This window comes from Galeopterus variegatus, unplaced genomic scaffold (genome assembly GCF_000696425.1).
Source record: "Galeopterus variegatus unplaced genomic scaffold, G_variegatus-3.0.2 Scaffold2415, whole genome shotgun sequence".
Lineage (NCBI taxonomy): Eukaryota > Metazoa > Chordata > Mammalia > Dermoptera > Cynocephalidae > Galeopterus > Galeopterus variegatus.
In genome coordinates this window covers 124,637-143,321 of record NW_007728526.1, presented here as the reverse complement: position 1 = coordinate 143,321, position 18,685 = coordinate 124,637, and the positions used below count along the sequence as shown (strand labels likewise).

The 18,685-nt window shown below is 39.7% G+C and overlaps 1 protein-coding gene across 1 annotated transcript in view; it reads right to left on the bottom strand.

Moving 5' to 3' along the window:
• The window catches only part of MARCH1 (membrane-associated ring finger (C3HC4) 1, E3 ubiquitin protein ligase), an 88,982-nt gene that overhangs the window by 17,653 nt on the left and 52,644 nt on the right, over positions 1–18,685 (bottom strand). Inside the window, exon 3 of the mRNA XM_008581633.1 lies at positions 2,350–2,497. Within this exon, the coding sequence (XP_008579855.1) occupies positions 2,350–2,497 (148 nt within the window). The remainder of the gene's footprint in view (positions 1–2,349; positions 2,498–18,685) is intronic.

Here is an 18,685-nt window from a genome sequence, read left to right as displayed (position 1 = left end):
GGGAGAGACGAGAGGTTGCATCACCTCGGGGCAAACTTATGGTTCTCAGACACTGAACTCTAAATGAGTCATCTAAAAATAGTAAGTCTCCGGCCGGCCCGGTGGCGCACTGCTACAGTGCGCTGCTTGGGAAGTGCGGTGGCACTCCCGCCGAGGGTTCGGATCCCACATACAGACCGGTTCCCGCTCACTGGCTGAGCGAGGTGCAGGCACAGCACCGAGGGTTGCGATCCCATTGCCGGTCCCCGGTCCGGTAGGGGCGCGACACTGAGGGTTGCGATCCATTGCCGGACACGAAAAAAGATAAAAAGGAAAAAAAAAAAAAATAGTAAGTCTCTGGCCATAAGGTCTGCCTTTGATGGCCAGGAAAACACTTGAGTCCTATGGTAGTGCCTTGTGTGAAGTGAGGTGAGATGCTCCTTTGTTTTTCCAGCCATATGTGAAGGCAGTGTTTATGGCACACTCCCTGTTACTTGGCTTGGGCCAGTGCCTATATCAAGAGGGAACATTATTTTTTTTTTTTTTAAAGGTCCTACCTTCAGGAAATTTATTTAATAGGGATGTCATATGACATTTTTTAATCAAGCATCTCTGGAACACTGTGTAATGTAGTTGCAAACAACGTAGTTTGATCTAAATGTATATAAGTGAGTTAATATCAAACAAATAAAAACAGAAAACAAAAATAAACACCTCACCCTACCTGTTTTTCTAGCATTTAGACCTGACATCGCAGAGCTTTCATTGTCTTTCAAAAAAGGACGATGGGACCTGCAACTCCGTCACCATCTCTTGCTCTCCCCACCCACTCACGTAGAATACATAAACCATGTCCACAGTGCATGGGGTGAGTCCTTGCAGTCCCTTTTACCTGCCCAGCCCATTCTGCTTCTAGAAAGCTCAGTGCTGGTGTGCATCGCTGCCACCAGCAGGCAAGCGTGAGAATGGAGCATCCTCCTCTTCTGCGTGAGGAACCCACACAAAGGAACACAAAAGTAGCAAACCTTTCTGATTTTAAATTCTTTTTCTTTCTTTCTTTTTTCTCTCACTTCCTGCCTTCTTTCTTTTGTTTTCTTCTTCTCTCTATTTTATTTTATTTTATTATATTTTTTGGTTGGTGGGGCATGTAAGCATTTTTCATTACACTACAAACTTGTAATGCTACTGTCTCAACAATTTCACCTTTCAAGTGCACCAATGTTTCAAATGCACATTGTTTCTTGGGATTGTGTAGGGATATTTTACACTGTTTTACCAGCGATGATTTAGGTTATACCCTAAAGCTCATAGAACCAGACGAGAAACAGCTGGCTACTTTTATTTTATTTATTCATTTATTTTTTTTTTTTTCAAAAGATGACCGGTAAGGGGATCTTAACCCTTGACTTGGTGTTGTCAGCACCACGCTCACCCAGTGAGCGAACCGGCCATCCCTATATGGGATCCGAACCCGTGGCCTTGGTGTTATCAGCACCGCACTCTACCGAGTGAGCCACGGGCCGGCCCAGCTGGCTACTTTTAAAAGAGAAAATAAACATTATTTTATATGCATCGTGTTTTCTGTTTTTGCTTCTGTTTTAACTGATCTTAACTGATTTTAATTGCTAGACTATGCCTTAATGATTTAGAGACCTCTTTCTTTGCAGACTTGGCATCATCCTTTACAACCAAACTTTTCATGGCTAAAATTACAAACCGTAGTGCTAACCGACTCTCAAATTACATAGTTCTAAATAAGAAACCATCACACATTCTCGGCTAGAATGTCATCTTATTCATACTTTTATGAAGATTAGGTGAATTAAATAAAATAAAAATCTTCTATTTTTGCAACTGTTTGCCTTGTCACATCAGGCAGAACCTGATCCTTATTCAGCTCCTGAAAAGCGCACGTTGTATGCCGTCTACAGTCATGTGTTGCACAATGATGTTTGGTCAACGTCAGACCATGTATATGACAGTGGTGTAGCCTAGGAGCAATAAGGTATACCAGACAGCCTGGTGTGTAGTATGCTGCACCGTCTATGTTTGTGTAAGTACAACCCACGATGTCCACACGGTGATGAGTGCCTAATGATGCATTTCTCAGAACTCAGTGCAGCACAGCTGTATACATTTCTCCTTGCTGCGTTTTATATGGACTTGATAAATCTCATACCTCAGCTTGGGACCCCATATAATCACTGCTTTCAAGTCAGAGGATTCATCAATAACATAATTGGGGAAGACTCAACTGCAAGTACTGGTTTCGCTGTATGTGAAGACCTAACCTGGGGAAATGGCTTCCCTATCTCTGGGTATCGTCATTAGAACCCAAGGGCAGAAAAAAGGAGAAAGACTCACACTTACCGTTGTCATTACCTTGCTTGATTTCCTCCGCGGTCCGATCTATCAGCACATACAGAGACCAGACCACACAGGTGATTGCAATGACGTGGAACGTGACGGAGCAGAATATTTTCCTCCTTTCACTCGTGGTCATCTGTAGTTTCTCCCACTGTAATCAGAAATGCAATTGAGTTTCTAACTAGGAAATTTCACTCCCTTTTTATTTCCCAGACGTAAACCACAAATGGAAGGAAAACATTAAATATTTGCAATTTCAGATGACACTGTGATATCCAAATAAGTCTTCACGTTTGGAAGGTCTAAAATCAAAGCCTACAGACAGGGAGCGAGCACACCTAGGGATACAAAGTGGAGTGGGGAAAGGGGGATGAGGGAGGGAGGTCGGGGGTAACTGGGTGGGGGACACAGGATATAATCACAATTTGTGGTAACGGGCATGCTGCCAGTATGGATCTGGCCATCACATCTTGGGCACGAGGGGTGACAATCAACTTTGAACCCCATGAATATTCATAACCAATAAAAAAATTTAAAAAATAAAATAAAAATCTGCAGAACTCTATACAATTTAAATATATATTAAAAATAAAACAAATGAATTGAGTTCGCCAAATGAATTGAGTCAAGTCATTTCTGTTTTGCCAACAGGTAATTTCCTCATCTGTAGCATGAATGAGATAGTTTTAATACTGTATGATTTTTAGAAAGCATTTCTTTTCAGGTTTCTGCCTATCACTTGTTTGTGGTACTAGGTTAAAAGTAGTAATAGGTAGCACTGTCATTTTAGATTATTACAGAACGTGGCATATTGTTGCATTCTTGAATGTATAAATTTAAGAAGTATTTGAATGGCTCATTGATATCAGAAAGAGAATATTAACATTTTGTTGCTCACAGTTCTTCTCCTAGAAAAACAAATTTTATCATCTGGGCAATGGGAGAAAATCTGCTGACGCCCCTTTTAGAGCAGCTTGGATTTGCTGCTGCCATGAGGGTTGTAACTACTATGACTGTCACTGCCTCTTAGTCACACTCCTCAGAAAGTTGAGGACTGCTGCCTCCGTCTGAGAGAGAGAGGGCCACAAGTTTTATGGAAGCAAATTAAGGTTTATATGAGGGAATGTTTCCCATATTTACTTTGAAGAAATAAACTCTTGATATAAATTGCAATGTCTTTACAGCTACAGGATCACTTTGTTTCTGTTAGGAAGTGTGTTTTTATTTTTCTTTGCATTATTTTCATAAGGAAATCAAATCACTATGATCGTATTAGAGGTGAACTGATGTACTAAGCTTTTAATAATACATGATTCCTTACATTATTATGCTTTGCCAAAGCAAAATCTTTAAAAATTCGGAAGACCCCACTCTTTCCCCACCCCACCCACACACACACACAGAATTCAATGCACAACTCAATTAAATACAAGAGGGCATGCATTATGTCATATAAAATCCTGACTCTGCCTCCAGCTTTAAGGTATAGGTGAAATTGTTTATTCTCTCTGGGCCAATTGCCTTACTTTCATGAGAGGCTGACTGCGGCAGAGGCTGGCACAGGGAGATTGGGGAAGACAATAACCATTCTTCACTTCCTCCTTTATGGACAGACTAATTCTCTTAGGGTTGGCACTGTGCCCAGCTAAAAGCTATTCTTTCCAGCCTTCTTTGACAGAGTGGACATTGACTATTTTCCACCCATGACAGGTGAGCAGATATCTACTGGGACATTGAGTTTTTGCCTTCCTGATACAGCAGTTTTCCATTTTTCCTTTCTTTCATTTTCTCTTTTTTGCTCCCTGGAATTCATTATTAATAGGAAAAGTGTGAACAGTCATCTTGCAACCTCAAGGAAAAGTCTGGAGAATTGGAGACACCTCAGCCCAGTCAGCAACAGCTCACCTTTTGATGTCCTGTTATATGTGAGGAAATAAAGCCTTGTCTGATTAAGCCATTATTTCCCAGATCTTTGCTACTTTCTGTCAAATGCAATTGCTGATAAAAGAATCAAAAAGATACTTCCTAAATTCCCTTCCAGTCTGAGAATTAAGATCCTATAATTTCATTTGTAAGAGAGCACAATACTTAACGTCTGATCTTGATGCTCCAGCAAGCTTTATAAACATTTTAGTGAAGAAAAAAAAATGTTTAATTTACAAACACTATTTCTTCCTTTTATATTACATAGTCTTCCTTCTAGGGGACAGTTGGAGCTAATTAACAATTCATTCTTCACCTTGCATTTTTTTCATCTAATATATTTTCTGTATTATCCCAAGCATAATAAAGGAGAAATCTTAGTAATGTGGCTAGAGAATAAACAAATGCTTCAATTTAGATTCTATTTTGAATTAATCAATATTGAAATGAGAAGACTTTAGTGTTACTATGGCTTTTATCAAAGCTTCACATCCTATCTTTGAAAGATTGATTTTTAAAATCTCTTTTTGGTATTGATTTATTATAATGTTAATCTGAATAACCTGTATAATCATAGAACATTACCACTTGGCAATAGCATTTCGTGATTTAATAAATATTCCTTTGATTATCTCAGTATTCAGTACAGCCAAATAAAAGTGCAGAATGGTACAGAAAAGCAGCTTTACGTGTTCAAATTTCCTGAGCATTCCAAGTGAATGAGAGTACTCTCAGTAACAAAATATTCATACCAAGTCAACCATTAATCGTAAAACTGGCTTTAAAAAAAAACCTTAAAAGTTGGGACTTCTTATATCTAAGGAGCAACTTGATGGAATGGCTGGAACACATTGTTCAAAATTAATGAGCCTCGGATAGAAAAATATCAGTGGAGCTGAGAGGAATGGACCAAATCATTTGTAAAGATTCCTTTTAGTTCCAGACAATAGAGGCTCTGAAACTGCCACTTCTAAATCTCAGTAACATTTTAAGGAGAAGTGAAATGTAAGGGGACCATCAACCTTTTCCACTTTATAAATCCTTACAGAAACCATTCAGAAAGTCTCTAGACAGCACACAAGTAAATGTAATGCCACAGCGCCCTCTTCCTGGTGGTTACGTTACTGCACACAATGTTCAGTACATGGCACCAGCAGAAGTCAACATACTTTATAAACTCTTCATTCGTATTTTCTTTTCAGGTTTGCATACCAAGTTTCAATAAATTTTGCAAACCTTCACAGTGAGGAATGAATTGAGAAGATAAGGATAAAAATTTTTATTTGAACAAAGCTGTCTTAATTTAATATTTGTGATGCTGAAATTCTGCAGTAGTTCACAAAACGTTTTGTGATAGGAAAGTGATAATCTGTGAAAATCCATATAGCACTTGTGCTCCCCTGCCCAGATCTAGAAAATAATGTGTGGCTTGTGCGCACATTACCAGCTGTATATTGTTACCATGGTTACACCTCTAGACGGTTCTGTCAGACAAGGTTTGGGTTCTCAAAGTGTGGTCCCCTGATCAGCGACAGCAGTGTCAGCATCACCTGGGCCCTTGTTAGAGATGCAAATCTCCAGCTCCTCTTTCGAGATGACTTTGAGTTGGCTTTTCCCACAGGGCACTCAGAAAGTACAAACCTTTGCCTTGTCATTGATGAAGCACAACCTGTGACAGGGGAGCAAACTCACTTTTGCCTTGCTACCGGCAGGGCAGCAAGGGCCACCGCCTTTCCTCTTTAGATTACTCATGCCTGAGCCAAATGTTCAGTCAAGTCCCTCAGTGTTAAGGAGACACATGTTTCTCCAAGTGTTCACAAGGAAGCTGGTGGAAATGATAAGACAGCAGCTCCCTTTCTCTTCCCCAAGGGGCAGGGAAAGCAGGTGCACCACAGCCCCCCGTGAACCTTTTTATGACTCTGCTGGAGTGAGCAGGACTGAAGCCATGCTGGGACCTAGAACTGTGTAGGCCCTAAAAGAGTTTAAAAGGACACAGTTTTTTTCTTGGCATGCATTTCTCTGAGTTCCTTCTTTTCCTGTGGTTATTTGATATTTTGAACCTTGGTCATGGGGCAAGATGGCATTATTTACATAAAGTTGTTTTCCAGCCAGCCTGGAGCTGCAGACTTGCAATGAGACACATACTATCCAGACACTGAGAAACCAAGGAAGACATCAGTGAAGCTATGCTGATTACACTGCGTCAGCAGGACCCTGAGATAACAGCAAGGACGGGAGCAGAAACCACATAGAGCTATGGTGAGACCTCACGCTTACCTCCGTGCACAGAGCCTCTGCGTCTCAGTCCTGTTGTTCATTTCACACTTTCCCTTCCTTCAATATCCTCTTTAAAAACCCTCAGGAAATGTGAGTCTGAGGATGGGTTTAGTCTGGCCATTTTCCTTCAGGTTTACCGGAGAGATAGATTAGCCTAACATCTCTCCTCAGGTCATTGGTATTCCTTAATAAAAGCTGACTTCCATTTTCACCAACATTTGACTTTTGAGTTGTTTCCTTTTGGAAAGGGGCAGGTGCCAGACCTGGGCTCAGTAACAACTCCAGTGCCAACTCTTTCTGTCTGTTATTAGCTTTTTATTAGTTTTCGAGTTCTCTTAAAATCTTGAAAATGGGGTATCAGCTAAGTTGACAAAATCAGTTTCACAGAATCTTAGTACCTCCTACATAGCTGGTCTTAGACCTCGCTTTAGGCTTTACAATTCCTGGGTCTTTGGTACCTTTTTTATTGTTCTCAGTCTTATCCCTTGCTGAAACTGCTAAACAATAGAAATAAATGAATAGAACTCTATTATTTACTTAGAAAAATACAACTAGGTTTATCTAAAAGACTTCTGATTTGCAATATAAATTGATGCAAAAGTTATTTCTGTAAAATTTTGCATTTGCTCAAGCTAAATCAAACTGTGCCTTACAGTGTCAGGTTTTCTCATTTAAATTACTTATATATGTATTCTGACCTTAGAAATAAATTCAAAATACTACCTAGTGAAACTTTTTTTTCGTACCAGTGAAGAATGAAGGCAGTTTACTTGCACAATATTAAAATACATGAGGTAGTAAGTACTTTACCAAATCTATTTCCTCTTTCCTTGACACGGTTCCACTACATTTTCCAGCTTTCCTTCCTAACAGTCGAACGACCCAGGTCGTACGACCCAGAATTATCAGCAAATCTATAGAATGGTAGAGCGATCAGTCACCACTAGGTGGCGCCAGGCCCAAACGGTAGCTAGTGCTTCACTAGTCAGTTTTTCTTGTTCAGCCAGACTCAGGAGCTGCCAGCCAGCCAGTTCTGCAGGCGCTTTCTGTCATTTCATCAACCCAGCATGAATGCAAAGCCACATTTTAGCTTTTTAAATTTTTATGACTCCACTTATATTATGGTGGGTTTCGACACATAAGACTGAAAATAATAACTGGAACAGCAAGTCTAAAATTTATTACATTATGTACACATTTTAGTAAGATATGTTGTGCTAGGAGATAATAAGTAAACCCTTAGAAAGTTCTGGGACTTTCCATATTGGTGAAGTTTCTAGATGACCCATTTGTATGGAGCAGTAGTTCTCAAAAAGTGTTCCACAGTAGCAGCAGCAACAGAGGCATCGACCGGGGAACTTGTTAGAAACACAGTATAATGGGCTCCACACCAAACTTACTGAATCAGAGACTCCGGCAGCGGATCCCCTGTAATCTATGTTGAAACAATCCCTCGGGTGATTATGATGCAAGCTGAAGTTAGAGAACCGTCTGCCTAATGAATTACACTTAGCAGAACGGTATGGTGACCTTGGTGAGTCTATGCTATCAGAAGTAGCACTTGTTATTCCTTGTCATGAGCTAATTAGTAGTCCAGGGACGGGAAATCAACAAACTAGCTTGATTTTCTGGCTGCGATGTAAATATTTCAGGTTGAGTAAAAAAATCATAAAATCAGTAAATTTATTTGAAAAAAATAAAATTCTTTGGAGTTAGCTCATTAATCACCAAAACAAAGTTTCATTTTTTATTTCACTCTTTAAATTAATGTTTAGGTAACATGAAAGCTTATTAAAATGTAATTGCATTAGCTGCAATTTAAAATATTTTTGGAGAGAACCAAACAACAGACTTTATTACGAGTGATTCTTGAGACCTCAATGAATACCCAAGTTCATAGATATGCCTATGGTAAATAATTTACCTTTTAAAATATATTTAAGAACACCAGAAGAAACATTCTTCAGACCTTTACTGAAATTTTCTACAAACCTGATCATAGGTAGGAAACAAGAAAGCCATGTTGCAGTAGAGAGGGTGGGCAGTTGGTTAAATTCATTGAGCAGTTAAGGCTTTCACTATTGGACACAAGTCAGAAAGTATACATGGTGCAAACTTGTCCCTCCACAGAATTGTGAATAACCACGCATGTGGATTCCCTGGTTTTATTACCAACAGTCAAAACCTGAGATGTAATATTCATATACGCTCTGTGAGTCTACTTTAATCTCCTAGAAAACCTTTTCCACCTAGTTCTCTTCCACTTTTGGTCTCCCAATGATAATTATTTGGCATCTTTTGTGAATGGTCCAATATAAAGGGGCATTCTGTATTTCTGGTTGAATGCAGCTCCTCTGTTTATCTTGATAAGAGGACAAGAGGAAATAGCTTTGTATTGCAGCAGGGGTTAGGGTCTACATTCAAAGAACTTGCAAGTGGAAACGGCGAGAAATTGGCCATGTGTCCAGATGAACCTGGGAAATCTCCAACCGAAATGTAAATATCGGATTAATGACAACCATCGAGGGGCAGTTTGTGCACATGTTGATTTAAAATTGGAGGAAGTAGTTATTGATACCCAGGTTAGGGTAAAGACACACTGCAAGCAATTAGCAGTCTTGCTGAAAAAATGGTTTATCAATTTTTCCACAAAGAAGTGGAATACTTGGGAACCTGCGATCGATAGCCTCATTTCGCTACCACTCACTTTGAGCTTCCTTTTGCATTCAAAACTACCGAGTAATGGGCACTATCTGAATATGGAGGGGAATAGAAAAAAAAAAAAAAAAAAAAAAAAAAAAAAAGTTCTGGGAGCTTTTTATAATTAGAAGTAGTTTTCAGTGTTAAGGAAGCTAGTTTCCAGTATACACAATCAGGCTTTGTGGAATCCATTACACAGGGGTGAACCATGCAGTTTTGCAGTGTACTTTCTGTGATCCAAGGTGTACTTGTTAAAAATGAGGGCTCTGGGTTCAAATTCTAGCTTTGCCACTAAGTACTGTTGACCCTGGGTGAGCTATTTTAATTCTCTGTCCTTCCATTTCCTTATCTGTAAAACGGTGACAAGAACAGCAGCTACTTTGCAGGGTAAAGCTTAAGTGACTTAACGCATGTAAATGAAGAACAGTACCAGGCGTTTAAAAATAATTCAATAAATGTTAGAGATTATCACAACTTGAAACTTAGCATTGCAGCACCACATCCAATTAGACTTCAGTTGTCCCTGCCTTCTAGATTAATGCATCATGTTGATAACATCTCTGAAGAATGAAGAGGGGATTTGTTTATGCAGAATTAAGTCAGACAAAGCCCCCCATCAATTTTCCAAGTACAAAATAGATTTTTCTGAATATTGAATCTCATAGCAGAAAAACACAGTCTGCTTTTGTTAACTATGTGAACAAAGATAAGAGGGTAAGGGGATGAATTGCTATGCATATACTATGTAGAATCATCTAAAAGACTGTACAACGATGACTTCTTTTCAGTTAGGAATGAAAAAAAGAAATCACAGGTTGTAATATATGCCCAAGTAACTTCTCATTGTTTTTGTATAATTCAAAATGTTGTGTTAAGGTTTCATGTTTCCCAAAGAAATACTGTTCTGTGTGACAAATTTCACAAAGTTAAAAGGGAGTCAAACATTCCAAATAAACTGAAAGCATTAATGTGGGTGTGTGGGTTATAATTATGTTTTCCATAAGTAATGTAGAACGTGAGAAGCAGTCTGACTGTAAAGGTCTTGGAACAGCCTCAGAGATGCTCCTCGGGCCATCTTAGTGATTGCAAACCCCAAAAGCTACCTGAGAATGGAAGCGAAGGAAACGGTCTTTTCCTCAAGAGGTAATTAACTTGGGTTTCTGCACACGAGGACTCAATGTTTGCTTTTCAAAAAATGTTGGAGGCTAACTGATGTAATAGTACTTTACTGAGAAGAGTTCACATAACTTCAGTACTTGCAGCACCTCAGCTGGGTGGAAGAGTAGAGATGTGATAGCAGAGCTAACACAACTCGTGACAAAAGCTCACACATTGTTAAAATACCATTTTAAAGCACTAGGAAAAGGTGCACTTATTTAAAGCAAACATATATTATTGTAAACATATATTGTATTAATAGGCTTGTCACATCCACTTACAACGAGAGGAATTCGTTACTAAGAATTGTGACTCGGTGGTGTTGCTGGAGGCACAGTGCTGCTGCAGAGAAGTGTCAACTGCCAGATGAAGTATTGTCCAAATGCAAAGACACCGGTAGAGTCAGAGGCCAAGAGAACATGGAAGAAGTTGGAAAGAGCTGGGGGGAGCAGAGGGAGCTGGGGTAGGAGCAGGAAGTCTGGGGTAGTGGGCAGGGAGAGGAGCACTATGCTGTGGTCAGGTCCTGCAGGCAAGAAGCCACATGGTCAGAGAGGCATCGGAGTGAAGGGACTGAGAACTCACACTGTGGGGTTGGGAAGACCTGGACTAGAGGGCCCTGTTTGACTTGAGAACCTCTAGTCCAAGTAACCCAGCCTCCCAAGGCCTCAGTTTCTTCACTGGTAAAATCAGGATAACAATACTATCCCTTTTATAGGGCTGTTGACAGAATTACATAAGATAATACACATAGTGAGCACTTAGAAAGCTGGCAGGTAAACCAGGTGCCCCCACTGGTTTATGAAACAAAGTTTCATATGGTTTACAGATGTTTTATTAGGCCCAGAGCGGGCTTTTAAAATTATTATTATTCTTTGAATTCTTTTAAATGTAGCAAACTCAGTATGCCCAAGGCCCCCCCCCCCAGCCTAAGTCTCTTTGGCTGACACCCAGCCCACTTTACTCTTGTACCCATTTACGTCACCTGTTTGGTGCCTGTGGGCAACTGAGTTTGTGACCCTTGCTGTAATTGATAGTGCTTGTTAGCATCAGTAAGCAAAGTTTTCAGAGAGCTGAGAGCCATAAGGTGTAAGACGGACACCCCAAACTTCTGTGATTGTGAAAAGAGCTCTGGATCTTAGAAGCCAACATGAAAAGGTGTCAGAAGGGTCACCCGGTGCTGAAAAGATGCTCAGACGGGAGCAGTCAGGAAGATCCCGGAGGTTGTGTAGGTGTGCTGCAAATTTATTAGAAAAATGGGGTGTGAGAATATCAATCTTACAGGCATAAATATTCCAAATATATTGTAACCAGTAAATCCAAATTGAATAAATTATTTTTATAAAGGATTAGCTGTATTATATTCATTCAATTTTAATGGAATTAAAATTTTCTTTATAAAATATATGTATGTTAGATTTTAAATGTATATGTAAATATATGTAAATATATGAGTCTGATGTTAGATTACCAAAGCAATTTTTCTTATAAACCTTTTGCTGATCACCCATGGTTTCCTTTTGAGGTTTTCATGACAGATGGGATTTCCTTAAAGTTTTGAGCAAAGTATTTGTAATATAGAAAAAAATTGCTGAGTAAAATCATCCACTAGAGGGAGGAATGATATAACACATGAAGATAATTTGAGGGGAAGAGAAGAAAAAGAAATGGAAAAATGCTTATTTTATATATATCTGTCTTGAGAGGACAAACATATAGTAGAGGCACTTAGGCACACCTGCATTGAAATCTCTGGGGTAACAGTTAAAATTGCAAGTTCCTAGGCTCTATCCCTGATCCACGTCTGGGGGGCTTAGAGATCTGTATTCTTGACAAGCACTCCAAGTGATTTTTATGTATACTGAAATTTGAGAATTGCTTCCCTAAAGAAAGAAAAGTTTAGGGAAATACTTTCCAGGCACACTGTAATGACTAATACTTTTTCACAAGATTGAACACATTTCTACCTCCTTACGTACCCCCCAACGCCCCCCCAAGTCTGTGTTGATTAATATTGTCATGTAAGAACACAAATTACTTAAAGATTTAATTAATATGTGCCTTCAAGCAGTTCGTTTAAAAATATTTAACCAGGGCCGGCCCGGTGGAGCACTGCTACACTGCGCCACTTGGGAACATGGCGGCACTCCTGCCGAGGGTTCGGATCCCACATACAGACCAGCCGCTCACTGGCTGAGCGAGGTGCGGGCGCAGCACCGAGGGTTGTGATTCCGTTGCCGGTCCCGGTCCGGTACGGGTGCGACACTGAGGGTTGCGATCCATTGCCGGTCATGAAAAAAGACAAAAAAAAGGAAAAAAAAAAAATTAACCAATACTAGGTTGTCTGTTTTCTCTTGGAGGTTATGGTGACAATATTATATCATATACTCTTGAAGAGAAGTCAATATATTCCTGCTTCAGGCATGTAGAACTGGCAGAAAATCTACGGTGCTATGTCCATGAGGATACTTAATTATAGACTGTGGCTTTAGAAAGAAAATAAGAGGAATAATTGGACTGCATTTCATGAGGTGGCATATTCCCTCCTCCCTGTAGATTTAAGTCCTTGCCTGAGATTGTGGGAGTAGACACGGCCATCTGAAATGTTCCTCCCTGGAAACCCATTTCTCCCAGTCATTTCTGTCACGTGTCCCTCCTTTCCCTTCAGTGAGTATCCATAGCACACGTGGGCTCTGCACAGGCTGCTGGTCACTCTTTGTGCCCAGAATAATCATAGCCTTACAGTTTAGGAGAAAGTGCCCATGTACTAAGCAGAATCACAGAGACTGGGAATATTACAAGAGAGAAAGACTGTAAAAAGACCCAGTTTTACCCTTCACTTTCTAGATGAAGATGAAAGGGTAAAACTGGGTCTTTTAAAAATTGGGTCTTTTCAGAGGCTCAGAGCACTGAATTGATTTGCCCAGGGTAATACAGTCAGTTATTAGTAGATTTTTTTGTTGTTCGGTAGCTAATTATCAAAGCACCACAATGAATTAGACATCGTTCTAGGAACGCTCAGGAACAAGAAGCCAAGATTCATGCTTTCATGAAATTTATATTAGGGACACAATTGTGGAATTTCATGTGTTTGTGAGAATAGGGGACTGTGTAATTGCCCATCAATAAGAGATATCAGACTTTTATTTTTTATTGCTTCTCTCCCTTTCTCGCTTGTCTTTTATTATGTGTGTGTGTGTGTACTCATGTGTTTGTGTGTGTGTGTGTGTGTGTGTGTGTAAATATCTTTCTAGAATACTCCTTTGAGCTGCAGCAAAAAAAAGAGAAGTTACTCCTTGGAAGACTCTATTGTACGTACCCACAGCAAGCTCCATTCTACCGAAAACCCATTGTCAATGTTATTTTCACGGGTCCAAAAAATTCTTGCACTCCGCTTTAATAGCAATGTCACATCTGAACACTGTATGTAATGTGATTGCGTTTTCTTTTTTTTTTTTTAACTCAGAGTCTTTTAGCCACATAAAAATTTGAAATAAATTTGATAAATAAATATATATTCTACTCCAGCTTAAATGGCAGCCAATGAAACTTTACTATTCCTAAGTATTGATTCAGGTTTTGGATATAATAATACTTTAAAACAAATGCTGTTTTAGTTGCTATAGCTAAAATCAATTATATCAGTACATTGATATCAAGGCACAATTAATTGGCTCAATAAATTGCACTTAAACTTATTTTTGGCATCATAAAGAATCAGCCTTTGTCAAGAATTTTGCTCTAGAACTCAACATTTTTATTTTTTTTTAAGGGGAAGATTCTTTTGAAGTTTGAAGAGGTATAAAAATTCCTTAAATTGTATACAAAATATAGTGTTTACTTTTTCTGGAGAGAAATCCATGATTTTCACTGGATTCTCAAAGTTATCCAAGACACTTTCTAGATTAAAAGGCTTCGTTTTAAACTGCTGTCACTAAAATTGATTTTGTAGTGTCATGTCAACTTACGAAACAGGGAAGCGCCAGGCCAGGAAAGGGCTGGATGTATGTATAATCTCCATGGGCTGGAAATGAAACTTGTGGTTCAGGGACTTTAATATGTTTGGAAGACAAAGAATGGCTTTGCCACCACAAGTGGCCAGATTTTTTCATTGACAGTATTTAGGATGGATTCCACATCCCAAATGCTGATTCTCAGCCTACCGAGTGATGGAAGAAAATGTGAAATGCTCACTCCTGTTTACGTGTGAATATTCAACTTGGTTCCAATATTTTGCTATATAAGAAAGGCACCCCCGTCCCATAAGACCATCCCCAAATCTAGTTTTCCTTCAACTAGGGAGAAGTTGGTTTGAATCAAGGAAAGCTTCCAGGGGGCTATGAATCTCATTTCAATTTTGAAGACATCAGCATGGTTAGTTCTGGGCCTTAGGGAGCCCGTGCCAAGGGTAATGACCCTTAGGTCTGCATGCTCTCTGTGTAGGATTTCTTGGAATAGTCTGCCATTTTTCTTTCTTTTCTCTTTGGAAATCTAATAAAAATGCTCTTGCTTCTTTTCCTATGCCCTTCATTCCCAGTTATTTATTATCATGATTATTATTTTTTAATCCTAATAATGAAACACTTGTCTCTACAGCAGATTCAGTTGCTAGTTTCTCTAGTACCACTGGATCCCAGCAAGGGGATAGAAATTAAGTGCTAAACCAACCTAATATTATACTAATAATTTGTTCTTATAAAAAACAAAGAGGTAAAGTTCAGTTGTCCATCTTGAAAATGGAGCAGGAAGGGTTAACATCCCCATTTAAATAAGTCCTCTCTGTTGAAGATCATAAAAGGCTTCTGATACCTGGGCTGAAAATGATAAAAGAGAGAGAGAGGGAATGGTGAATGTCGGGTTATGTGAAAATACATGGGGTTGTGTGGAATGGAAATTTGTCTAAGGAAACCGAGAAGCCTGAGTGTAGGAGCATGACGTGGCAGGACACGGGGTGAGGTGGGGAGAGGGGGCAGGACCCGATGATGCAGATGCTTGACCATCATCCAAAGTGCGAAACTATGATGGGGCGTGGGGTTGACACAGAGGGTTTGACAAGCAGGGAGAAGTAAACAATGCTCTTCCCAGATTCCCTTCATGCAATTTGTTCAGAGGAAATTTATTTATGACTCCTTGGGGTAGAAGGCAAGTCCACAAGGACATGGATGTAAGCCGACCTCTTCCAAATGAGACGATAGAAAGAGTGTGTCATTCCGGGGAGGTGGGGATGGAGGTGCTGAGAGAGTCGGGGAGGAGTGAGGGAAAGGGGGGAAGGCTCTGGCTTCAGGATGGGGTTGCTTTTCTGCGACTGAACTCAGAACACGCTGAGGTGAGCTGATTTGGCAGCAACATCTACAAAGGGACTGATCTTTGGGCTCAGATTTACATGAACAGATGAGGGACCGCCTGCACAGACAGCGTAGGCAGAAACAGAGAGAAGAAGCTGCAGATAACTGCAGAAGGCAGGTGAGAGATGTGGATGACCCCAGGCCATGGTTTTGAAATTTGGACTAAATTTAAGCAAATCTCCAAGGAGTAAGGTAAACAGGCTTCGTTGCCAGGGTTTTAAAAGGTGCATTCTTGCAGCTGTGTGGAGGATAAACTAGAGACAGGGTGACTAGCTTGTAGCCCCTACAGTAGTCCAGGGGACGGAGAAAACTGATGTCTTGACGGTGGTGGGTCTTATTAAATATGACCCTTCTTTGGAGAACATTGCTCCTCTCATGGGTAAACTCCCCTAACTTCCTGTGCAGTTATAAACACATTTATAACTGAATCACACCCTTCTCACTTCCTTTCCTCTTATCTAAAAAAACAGAGAATGTCTCTCTACAGCCCACATTCATCATTCCTCATTACCTTTGACCCTTCAGTTATTTCACTTCGTTTATTTTTACTTCTCTTTCTCTGTAGCCCCTTTATCATGAAAACCTGCTTCTATATCTTTCTCAGCTTTTATTTTACAATGTTTATTATTTTTATTAACTGCATGTTTATCATGGAACATTTATAAAATATAGAAAAGTAAAACAAATAAATCATTATAATCTCATTTGCAATGTATATCCCCAATCTTTTTTCTTTTTGTGTACATACAGATATATTAAAATGTCAACATTCAGACCTTCATAAATGTAATTTTAATTCTTGTATGTCTTCATTTCTTTGGAGCATTAGCAGAATGGAATGGGGGATGGGGAGTGGCTGTCAATTAAGAAAGTAGAAAGGTAGGTTCTTTTTGAACTGAGAAGAGGTCAGAAGATGGAGGCAGGAAAAAAACCACATCCATGTTGGGAGCCTGGCAGCCTGAGAAGCTGCCCTAGAAGATGGAGGTCCCATTGCTCAGGAAGCACTTGGAGAATAGGTCTAACAAAGGACCACTTCAAGACACGTTGTTTAAGAGACAGGAGCCACACAGGGCCTGAGTCACCTCTCAAAGACCATCATCTATCCCTCACTTAAGAACCTCTGGTTGTCTGCCCTTATGTCCTATGTCTACCTCTCCTCCCAGCAGTAGTGCCCAGGAGCATGTGACTTTATCTCCATCCATCAATTCATGTTTTGGCTACCAAGGAGGAGTCCCCTTCAGTGCCACAATGCTACTGTCAGTACCCATTTGCAAAATCAGCATGGGCAATCCCTTTTACAATGGCCCAGGGTGTTGGTACATATAGGCAGGGAGTCAGCCCTGATAGTGGAGGGGTAATGGGCAAACCTTCCTCATCCCTCCCTTGCTGATTCATCTGAGCCTGAGGCTTCCAGAGACGTCCTGATCACCTCTACCCACTTCTCTCTGAGTCCAGACTCAACCTCTCTCAGACTTACATCCCTCACCTGGCTGGCTCAGGTATCTCACACTGATGGGCCCTGACTGGGTTCTTATTTCCCCAGTTTTACTTATCTGCATGTGTATTCTTCCCCAGTTAATAATTTAACCCTTTGCCCCATCACTCACGTCAAGAAGCTGAGAACCATCACAAATCACTTCCTTCACCTCATCCCTCATTTTCAGTCCTTGCTGTAGCTCAGTCACTAAGCCCTGCCAAGTGCTTCCCTCTCTGTCCCCTCAGCTGCTACTTTAACTGAGTCCATTCGGTCTTCCAGCTTGAATGTTGTTCCTGGCTCACTCACCTGAACAATTCATTCTCCACACATGGCTGTGGAGTAATATTTACAAACACAAATATATTAATTTCTTGTTTAATACCTTTAACTGTCTTTCCATTTCCTTCTGGATAGAGTTGAAATTCTTTAGCAAGCATTCTATATAGTCTGACACTTGCTTTCTACTCAGCCTCATATATTTTCTGTTTTAATAATACTATTGATATTAATAGCTTTACATTGTTGGTTTAATTCTCACAACCTTCCTATGATGGACATTCTATTATTATTCCCATTTCAGATAGGAACAGGAGGTTAAGAAACTTGAAACTTGCCTGTGGTCATACCTCTCTCTGGCAAAGCCAGCTATTTTCAATTTGTCAATTGTTCATCCTCTGTGTATTTAAACATACTATGTTCTTGCCTAGAATATTCTCAACTTCAAAATCTCACTGGGAAATAACTATATGCAGGACCCAGGGTACATATCTTCCTTATATTTGCTTTATGATTTCACTTCACTCACTTTTTTTTTTTTTAATCACAACCTCCTTAACCATTTGCTTTACTTTTTTGGTATGTATTTCTGTAAACAGGCTCAAATCCTTTGTGCATTGTGATAGAATGCTAGTAATTTGAAGGATAAAACAGGAGAGGCTGAACTAGGCACCCTGAAAGCCTTTGTAGACTGAGTGACATTTAAATGCCTGAGCTGTCAAATCACAGTAATGGAAAGAAAATAATGTCAGGTCTGTAGTAGTGGATATGATAATTTGTACTGTTTCATATGGATAAAATTCTTTGGTTTATTGAAATAAGAATGACAGCTGAAAGCAGCTGAGATATGTTTTATCTAATAAATGTGCAACATGAAAATGCTCTGAACCATTTAGACTCATACAGAAACTTTATTTAAAGCCACAAATTTGTGTTCTCAAACCTCTGAGAATCATGAAATGAAATATGCCTACATTTATGTAATCAACTTCCGAACAGAAGTGTAAGGGGAAAGAAATCTTATCAATATTTGAAAAGCGAACTGGAAATCCAGACCAATAGTACTGGTAAGTGACTAAAAATTACTTGAAATTACTATGTAAGTTAAATGTAGCCTGTGAGGTTCATTGCCAAGATTAGGTTTTAAAAAAGAAATCTTTATAATTTCAAACCGCACTAAGAATGT